A 9,742-nucleotide genomic window follows, 5' to 3' on the forward strand; every position below is an offset into this window, starting at 1 on the left:
CTGCAGCAGCACAGCCCCTACTTTTTTCCTCTCCCGCGCATTTTTCCGTCACGTGTGCCTGTGTCATGAGTGCCCCTAGGCAATGCCTTCTTCCGTCGCTGCGTCACCTCCCTGACGACCGCAGTCACACCACAGAAACATAGCAACAAGGGGGGGACAAGCTAAGCTGCTAACAGTATACATTTTTATAAACATATATTTATTAAAAAAGTCAGCGAGAGAGAAGCCCGGTCCAACCCGACCCGAACGTAATGATTGTCATTTTAGTTCACGACCTGACCCGAATTTCGGGCCGGGTCGGGTTCTGACTCAGGCTTAAGATCTGAACACTTCACGCTGATTTTGCTGTTCCGGGACAGCTACAGCCCCTTGAACAACGCTAACAGATTTCGCTATGCTAAACTTTTGGCGTTTGCTGGTTGGATCAACAGGCACTGATGTCATTGCCCCGCCCCCCCCTGGAAATGCTAACTGGAATTGTGTTATGCGACACTATTCGCAGTGTGGATGTGAAAATGAAAATGCAATCCCCTCTTTGCACTTTTATTTTAATTATGATACACAATAAGCGGTTTTTAAGTAGAAAATGAAAAAGCATTTTGAAGTTTTTATTTTAATTTATGAGTCATATGATGTAGTTACATTTTTAAAATGAAAAAGCATGTCTGTTAATCAATTTTAATTGTCAAATTAGATATATCTAACTAGGGTTGGGCGATGTCCCTTAAATTGGCCGTTGACGATGTTTGCTGTCAACCATCGGGATGGACGATGATATCGTCGTGGGGGGCTATTTTTAATATTTCGGTCTTATATAATTGCTATTCGTTATTTTACTTTATTTATTTTATTTCCCAACTAATGACTCATCCGCAGTACTGAGGGAAATAACTTTAACAAAAAAAGTAACAAACAAACTAGAAAAGAAATGGTCCGCTCCCGCACTTAACTAGTCAAGTGGACCGGCGGAGCGCGGACTTACAGCTTTGTGTTTGAGGGGAAGGGGGGGGGGTGCTTTGTTACATGAGCGGTATGTGGGAGATTTAGAACTGCGATCCGTTCCGCAGCTCTAGGGGAACGGGCTACCCAACTCAGAACCGGGTCTAAAAGTGTGTGTCTGAGCAGAGGATCGTGAGCACACACACAGCGCTTTGGGGCGGTGTGAGCTTCAAAGCAGAAAGGCCGCTCAGTCCTTAGAAATCATTCAAACAATCACGTGGATTTGTGTTTCGAGTCGTGTCCCGACTAAATAAAGGCTGATGTTATTCCCACATGTTAAAATGCAGCCAAGATGCAGATTGCAGCACCACCCAAAGCTAATGTTGTTAGCCCGTGTTAGCATACTGCTAATTCTGGCTTCTTTCCGGCTCCGTTTTTCAACAGAAAAAGCAATGACCACACGGATTAAAATTAAAACGATGAGCGAACAGGCGTTTCATAATAACCGTAACATTATTAAAAGCACGTTTAGAAGATCGTCTTGTATGTTACTGAGCTGACATATCAATGTATAAAGCCGATCGGCAACATTGTTTTGTATTGAATTGTTACATTCAATAAAGTTTGAGAAAAAAATAGCCGCTCGGCGGAACTGATATCCGCTTCCGGTTTTTCAAACCCTACTGCGCATGTGCGAATGATTTATTCATTTTTCTTGAACCATGTACACGTTTGGATTCTAATCCGACCATTGATCCGGTCAAGATATTATTCACATGTAACCGCGGCTTATGGTGTCGACTCGCAGCGTGGCGGGGGCGTGGCATCACGATGGTGTCTCTCCATCGGGATGTCAGTCACCCATCACGATGGACGATGGTATCGTCCATCGGCACAACCCTATATCTAACTGAATTTTGCTACACATTTACCAGATAACTTTTTGAAAATGAAATGTCAAATACTATTTTCTTTATCATTTTGATTAAGTGACAGAATAAGCAGTGTTGAAGAAGAAAATGAAAATGCAATTTAGTGGATTGCTTTTTCTTTTTAATTTTGAGTCAACAAATGCAGCTTCAATTTGGAAAATGAAAAAGCATTTCTGGTATTGTCTTTTATTTTTAATAGCTACACAAATGCTTCCATAGATAATATTGTCAGAAACATTTCAGAAATTATCCTACTGCTTTTGTCAGGAGTCACATCATCAATAAATACAAGAGAACCAGGTCCATTAGCAGCCACACATGCCCACGCCATGACACTACCACCACCATGCTTCACTGATGAGATTGTATGCTTTGGATCATGAGCAGTTCCTTTCCTTCTTATACTCTTCTCTTTCCATGACTCTGGTACAAGTTGATCTTGGTCTCATCTGTCCGTAGGATGTTGTTTCAGAACTGTGAAGACTGTTTTAGATGTTGTTTGGCAAACTCTAGTCTGGCCTTCCTGTTTTTGAGGCTCACTAAGGTTTTACAGCTTGTGGTAAACCCTCCGTTTAGGGATTTTTCTTCACCAGGAACAGAATTATTCCTTCATCCACCTCAGTTGTTTTCTGTGATCTCTCAGGTCGTTTGCCGTTGCTGAGCTCCTCAGTGCATTTCTTCTTTTTAAGAATATTGTAATTGTGATAATGAGGGAATAACACAGACCTGGCCATGGAACAGCTGAGAAGCCAATTGGCAAATTATTTTTGGTTCCTTAACAAGTGGGAGGCAAATATGCAAGCAGTTGTAATTCATATACCGCTCACCTGATCTGGAAGTAAATACCCTCAAATTAAGGCTGACGGTCTTATCCATTGTGGTGGTTTATAGAACCATAAATGTTGGAATTGTTCCTGTCCCAATATTTACAGACCTGACTGTATATCAGATTATTATTTTGTTGGATGGAATTAATTATTTAGTGGAAACGAAAAACTTTTTTTTTTTATCCCATGGCAGATCACGGGCTCCATAGTAAATCATTATGTTACTCCATTACTGACAAAAGTAACTAAATTAGATTAACTTGTTACTATGTAATTCATTACCCCCAACACTGTTTATTGTTAGTAGTCAAACCACGAGGAGCTGTCCAAAAGTCTATGCTAAAAAGCATAGACTATATCGTCACTGGACAGTAGAGTCCCCCCCCCCCCCACCCACTTCCAAATAGGAAGTAGCTGCTGTCGCCAATAGATAGAATTACCATTTCCTGCTGTGAAACATTTTTCTTAATATCTTCTTGCTTATCTTAGTTTTTTTCTTCATAATATTTGTTCTTTATTGCCAGTTACTCAAGTTATAAACTGACCAATCAGATGCCTCAGTAAAAGGTGTGGTGGCCGCTGGCCCCAGACCTCAGTCCTGGAGGTGATTTCTAAATAAATTAAATACAATAACTTAACAGTAACTTTATTAGCAGCATATTCCTAACATTACACAGCTGGTGTTGTGCTGAAATAAACCTCAAAGACTGTGTGAAACATTTACTATAGATGTCTGCATGTTTACTGTCAATAATGACAATAATATAAAACATTCTATTTGTTTTCAGACTTTTTTCCTATTTATAATTTCACATAAAAACAATTGGAGACAGAATCAGGTTAAAAGTACATTTTCTGTCAATCCCTCCTTCCCCTTTCTAATAAATCTGTCCTATTTATTTCAGCAGGATTTAATTTGAGTATACAGTTAGATGACATTAAAGACCTGTTTATATCATTTATGAATTATTTATCTGCAAATTACTTTCCCTAAAAAAAAAAAAACAAAGAAAATACTATTTTCTATCAATAATTGGTTCAGACTACAAGTTATTGACTGAAAAAGTTCTCCTCATAGGGGGGAGGTGTAGGGGGGCTTTTTCAGCACAGTTTTATACTGTTGTGCTAAAGAAAACAAAAAACTTTTTTTTTTAAATTAAAAGTTTTTTAATGTGCATATACTGAATGATACTGCTATCATTTGTATTGATACTTTAGAATAAATAAAGTCACCATAACATATAAAAGGATCTGTTCTTGTGTCCCTGCAGTCCTCCCCCAGTGTTGGATGACTAAAGAGGAAGATCTCTGCATCCAGCAGAGGAACTTCAGAGTGGAACATGAAGAACCGGAACATCCACAGATTAAAGGGGAGCAGGAGGAACCAGAACCTCCACAGATTAAAGAGGAACCAGGGGAACTTTGCATCAGTCAGGATGAAGAGCAGCCTAATCTGAAGCAGGAGACTGATACCTTGATGGAGATTCCTACTTATGAGGAAGATGAGAACAGTGAAGCAGATCCAAACAATCAGCAGAGCTTTAATGTAACTGATAGTCAGGATCAAGAAGGAAACCAACATGAAGAATCAACATCAACTACAGATGAAGAGACAGAATCAACATCAACTACAGATGAAGAGACGGACCCACAGAACATAGATCAGAGGAAGAGAAGAGACAGAAGACATGTCCAAAGTGTGGACAGCTCTCACATGTCAGAAAGTCAGTGTGACACAGATGTTAGAAAAAATCCCAAGAAGACTAATCTGGGTAAGAAATACAAACAATCTCCAAAAGAAGAGAGACTTTCCTCTATCAGGTCTGGTAAAAACTCAAGAATGATTCAAGATAAGCGATTTTCTTGTAAGGAATGTAATAAAAGTTTTAGTCGCAGATCTAGTCTCAAAAGACACATGAGAACTCACACAGGAGAAAGGCCCTTTTCGTGTAAAGAATGTAAGAAAAGCTTTAGTCGTATATCTCATCTCAAAACACACATGAGAGCTCACACAGGAGAAAAGCCTTTTCTTTGTAAAGAATGTAATAAAAGTTTTAGTCAAATATCTCATCTCAAAACACACATGAGAGCTCACACAGGAGAAAAGCCTTTTTTTTGTAAAGAATGTAAAAAAAGTTTTCGTGATGTATCTGATCTCAAAAAACACACGAGAATTCACACAGGAGAAAAGCCTTTTTCTTGTAAAGAATGTAGAAAGAGTTTTAATCAAATATCTCATCTCAAAGCACACATGAGAACTCACACAGGAGAAAAGCTTTTTTCATGTAAAGAATGTAAAAAAAGTTTTAATCATTTATCTCATCTCAAAAGACACACGAGAGCTCACACAGGAGAAAAGCCTTTTTCTTGTAAAGAATGTAAAAAAAGTTTTCGTGATGCATCAGCTCTCAAAACACACACGAGAACTCACACAGGAGAAAAGCCTTTTTCTTGTAAAGAATGTAAAAAAAGTTTTAGTCATGTATCTCATCTCTACACACACATGAGAACTCACACAGGAGAAAAGCCTTTTTCTTGTAAAGAATGTAAAAAAAGTTTTAGTCATGTATCTCATCTCTACACACACATGAGAACTCACACAGGAGAAAAGCCTTTTTCTTGTAAAGAATGTGATAAAAGTTTTAGTCAAATATCTCATCTCAAAAGACACATGAGAACTTGTAAGACTTTTTCTTGACAATGTAAGGATTTAGTTTAAACTCTAAATTCTAAACTTTTCCAATAAGGGGTCAACCTCTCACCTCTGTACCACAGCAGAAGACTTTATTTTACAGGGGGAAAAGTTCTGTAGCTCAGAAAAATTAAATATTTAAAAAAAGTTTTTAATGCTCAAAACTTCTTCAGTATTCTAATGAACTTCATAGCAACCTGAGCTTTCATTTCATTTTCACAGAGCCACAGGCTGATGGCCTCCATACCATATTGATGAAGTAACTTCAAGAGGGAGCACAAGTGAGTTTTGAACGTGTAGAAATGAATTTTTCTAAAAAATAAAATAAAAAAAAACTTTGGTTGTTTTGATATATAATTTACTACAGGAGGTCCTTTGTCCCAACAACAGTTAGACTATAGAATGACACAGTTTAGGACTATTGAAACTGCTGCTGGATTTACTTATTTAGTTATGATGTGTACTTTTACTTCCACTTTTTATTTCTATTTGAATGTTTACAGACTATATGTTCTTCTAAATGCTATATTTCTTGTTTGTCTGCTGTAACAACTGAAATTCCCTCCGGGGATCAATAAAGTCTTGTTTCGTCTTATCCTGACTTTGTTGGACAGCTTTTTTAGGTTTTCATCTTCTCTAAGCCACAATTAGCAAAAGCAAAAAAGTAAAGGATCAATACATTTCAATCTATGTGTAATGAAACTACATAAAGGAAAATGTTCACGAAATGAATTATTTTAGATGTACCTGTTAATAGAAATTAGTTGTTTTGAATTATTAGAGATAACATCTAGTAGAAATAGGTATCGTTAAGATTTATCTATTAATTCCTCTTAATCTGCTGCTTTTCACTCTGTTACCTTATTGGTATTCTTTAAGTTTACACTAAATTAAAATGATCAATAAATACCAATGTGGATTTGTAGGTAACAACTCAGATAAACAGTGCAGTTAAGAACCAAAATGCAGAATATATTAAATGGCCTCCTCAATGCAGAGAAATATAACAATGTTGTATTTTAATTATTTTTAGGCACAATATGATCTTTCAGCCTACTAATATTTTAATCACTGTTTTAAATCGCACATTAGAAGAACTGTTATTCCTGTTTTTATTTGACTATTTTAATAATAATAATAATTAGGGATGGGTACTGTGGCCTGGGATTGAACCAGCCCCGGGGCCACTTTCTTCAAGACTGCAGTATCGTTAAGAACTGACCTGAACGGTTCTGCTATCGGTACTGGAGAAGTTACTTTTTCTTTTTGTGTCCCACAAGCGTTATCTGCCATATTTACCTCACCAAGTCAGTCAATTTTGCGTTAATTAATGATGATATTAATTTCGGTATTCTCGTTGAAGCGGAGAGCTCTGTCTGTCTATTTGTGTGAAAGGGGGGCGGGGCTGTTGCTCAGAGAGCACGCGCCTATGGGGCGCCGAATGTAAAAATTAACCTCATGAAAATTTTGTGTCACTTTTACCACATTTAGACATTTCTTTCCATTTATGCTGCATTTATATCACATTTTGGGGCGCCGAATGTAAAAATTAACCTCATGAAAATTTTGTGTCACTTTTACCACATTTAGACATTTCTTTCCATTTATGCTGCATTTATATCACATTTTGTCTATATTTATCACATTTTGTCTATATTTATCACCAATAAAAAAACAATCTGTGACATGAGGATATGTACTTTTAGAGGTTAAAATTAAAACTAAATATTAATGATAAATAATAAATATTAATGTATATGTAAATAATAAATGTAAATGTTAAATCGAAACACATACCTAAATCCCAAACTTAAATATAAATGTTAAATGTATATGTTATATCTAAATGTAAACCTAAATGTTAAATGTAAATGTTAAATATAAATCTAAATATAAATGTAAATGTTAAAAATAAATGTTAAATATATATCTAAATGTTACATTTAAATGTAAATGTGAAATGTAAATGTTATATCTAAATATAAATATTAAATCAAAGACTAAATAGAAATATAAATGTTAAATGTGATTATTAAATGTAAACCTAAATATTAAATGCAAATGAAAATCTAAATGTTAAATGCTAAATTTAAATGTATATCTAAATGTTAAATTTAAATGGTAAATCTAAATCTAAGTCTAAATCTAAATATTAAATGTAAATGTTAACTCTAAATGTAAATGTTAAATACAAATTTTATATCTAAATATAAATGTTTAATCTAAATCTAAATCTAAATATAAATGTTAAATGTAAATGTTAAATGTAAATGTTAATATTAAAAGTAAATGTAAATCCAAATGTTAAATGTTAAATGTAAATGTAAATGTTAAATATAAATGTAAATGTTAAATGTAAATGTAAATCTAAATGTTCCGCCTAAATGTTAAATATAAATGTTGACTTTAAATGTTTGGGAAATATGCTAATGTGGCCACGCCCCTCACCGAATAGAGCGGTCCTTGTTCAGACGAAAGTTGAACCTTAATCATGGCAAACTCTTTGAGACCTGAGGATATTGAAAGGGCCGTTGTTTCAGGAGTGCGAGCTGCATTGCAAGGTGTCCTGGCACCTACACCTGCTGCTGCAAATCTGGTAAGTGGAAAAGTTAAATAAAATAAGATAAAATAGTTCTATAATACTATTATGTGGAAACGGATTTTTAGCTAGCTAAACAGCTAGTCTTTCCAAGCTAGTCTTATTTTTTTTTTAGCTAACAAATGGCTAACGTTATCAAGGCATCTTTTGACATTACAGTGTAATAATATAATGCTATTTTGTAACTTCCTTGACACATAATGATGAAAGATATCTCTGAGTAGGCCTGCTATGCATGTCTGTGGTATTTTTATGCCACTTTACATCACTGAAACTCTAAATGAAAAAAAGAACATTGGCGGGAGGGGGGGTCTTTTTATTTATTGCTTGTCTTCTTTCTCATTACAGATCTTTCTTGCTAAAATCTGCTACAATCACTTATTTTCAATGTAAACTTTCTCTGTTCCATGCTCCTACTCTACAGGTTAACACATCATCACCATCCACAAGTTCTGCCGCTTCACACAGACCGGTAAGAACGTCATCAGTTGTTTTCTTCCATTGAGTACAGTGATTACATTTTTTACAACTGTTGTTTTTTATTTTTATAGTTTAGTGTTTAACTGATTTTTAAAATGTAACAAAACATCCATATGATTGTTCTTCTACCACCGCCCACCTCAGGTCAACACTCTGCCGCCACCCATAGCATCCACAAGTTCAACCACATCTGCAGGGGCTGGCACATCCCAGAGATTGGTAAGAATTGAATGACTTATTTACTTTTAATGAGTAGAATTACCATCAACTTTGTTGTGAAAGTTTACCTTTTAATATGTTTTTTTATTTGTTCGCTGAATAGATTATATTTTGTTATATGTAGAAGTAATTCACTTTGTCTGTTTTTGTCCCTTTTTTCACCTATGGTGTTAGGTTGGAACAACCCTAATTTCCAAAGAGGACATTGAAAGATTAATATTCTTGGGGACAACACTCTCAGAAACGGCATCAATCTTGGAAATATCAAGACCAACGTTGTACAAGCTTATGAGAGAGTATGGCATAAAACACCAAAAATTCAGTGACATTTCCGATCAGGAACTGGATGAAGTAATTCGTGCAATAAAATCAAATCACCCTCATGTTGGAGAGGTTATGCTCAATGGACATTTGCGTGCCAGGAACATCATAGTTCAAAGACATCGTCTCAGAGACTCAGTGCAAAGGGTTGATTTTGCTGGAGCACAGTCTAGGAGAACATCAGCAGTGCAAAGAAGAACATACTCTGTCCCCTTTCCAAACTATATATGGCACATTGACGGCAACCATAAGCTCATAAGATGGAAATTAGTCATTCATACCGCAATTGATGGGTACAGCAGATTTTTGACTTTTCTGCATTGTTCTAACAACAATCGTGCTGCAACTGTCCTGGATCTATTTAGGAAAGCTGTGAACAAGTTTGGATGGCCTATGCACATAAGAACTGATCATGGAGGGGAAAATGTTTTGATATAGGAGGACATGAGAGTGCACAAAGGAGTAAGTTCTGTGTTGACAGGGAGCTCTGTTCATAATCAACGTGTTGAGCGATTTAATCGTGATTTGAACTGTAACTGCCGAAACGTGTATGCGCCCATTTTCTATGAGCTAGAATCCCTGAACATGCTGGATGTAGACAACCCGACTGATTTATTTTGCCTCCATTATGTATACATTCCCAGAATCAACTGCAATTTCTGGAATTTCAGGCAGCATTCAACAGTCATTCCATCTCCTCTGAGGGAAACAAAACCCCTGTTCAGCTTTTCAC

General features: G+C 36.0%; 3 protein-coding genes and 1 long non-coding RNA gene across 5 annotated transcripts in view; 3 read left to right on the forward strand and 1 right to left on the reverse strand.

Moving 5' to 3' along the window:
* LOC101172629 (zinc finger protein 436-like) overlaps positions 1-9,742 on the reverse strand; it is a 1,005,429-nt gene that overhangs the window by 557,159 nt on the left and 438,528 nt on the right. The window lies entirely within an intron of this gene.
* Positions 1-9,742, forward strand: part of LOC110016657 (zinc finger protein 502-like) — a 970,715-nt gene that overhangs the window by 466,637 nt on the left and 494,336 nt on the right. The window lies entirely within an intron of this gene.
* On the forward strand, positions 4,303-5,605 carry LOC110014238 (gastrula zinc finger protein XlCGF8.2DB-like). Its single transcript, XM_020701012.2, has one exon. The coding sequence runs from the start codon at positions 4,413-4,415 to the stop codon at positions 5,394-5,396; it is 984 nt and encodes a 327-aa protein (XP_020556671.2). The 5' UTR covers positions 4,303-4,412; the 3' UTR covers positions 5,397-5,605.
* On the forward strand, positions 7,773-9,434 carry LOC110014651. The gene is made up of 4 exons (XR_002874725.1): positions 7,773-7,986; positions 8,414-8,461; positions 8,614-8,688; positions 8,863-9,434. It is a non-coding gene; the product is annotated as an uncharacterized LOC110014651 (long non-coding RNA).

Source organism: Oryzias latipes, chromosome 2 (genome assembly GCF_002234675.1).
Source record: "Oryzias latipes chromosome 2, ASM223467v1".
Taxonomy (NCBI): domain Eukaryota; kingdom Metazoa; phylum Chordata; class Actinopteri; order Beloniformes; family Adrianichthyidae; genus Oryzias; species Oryzias latipes.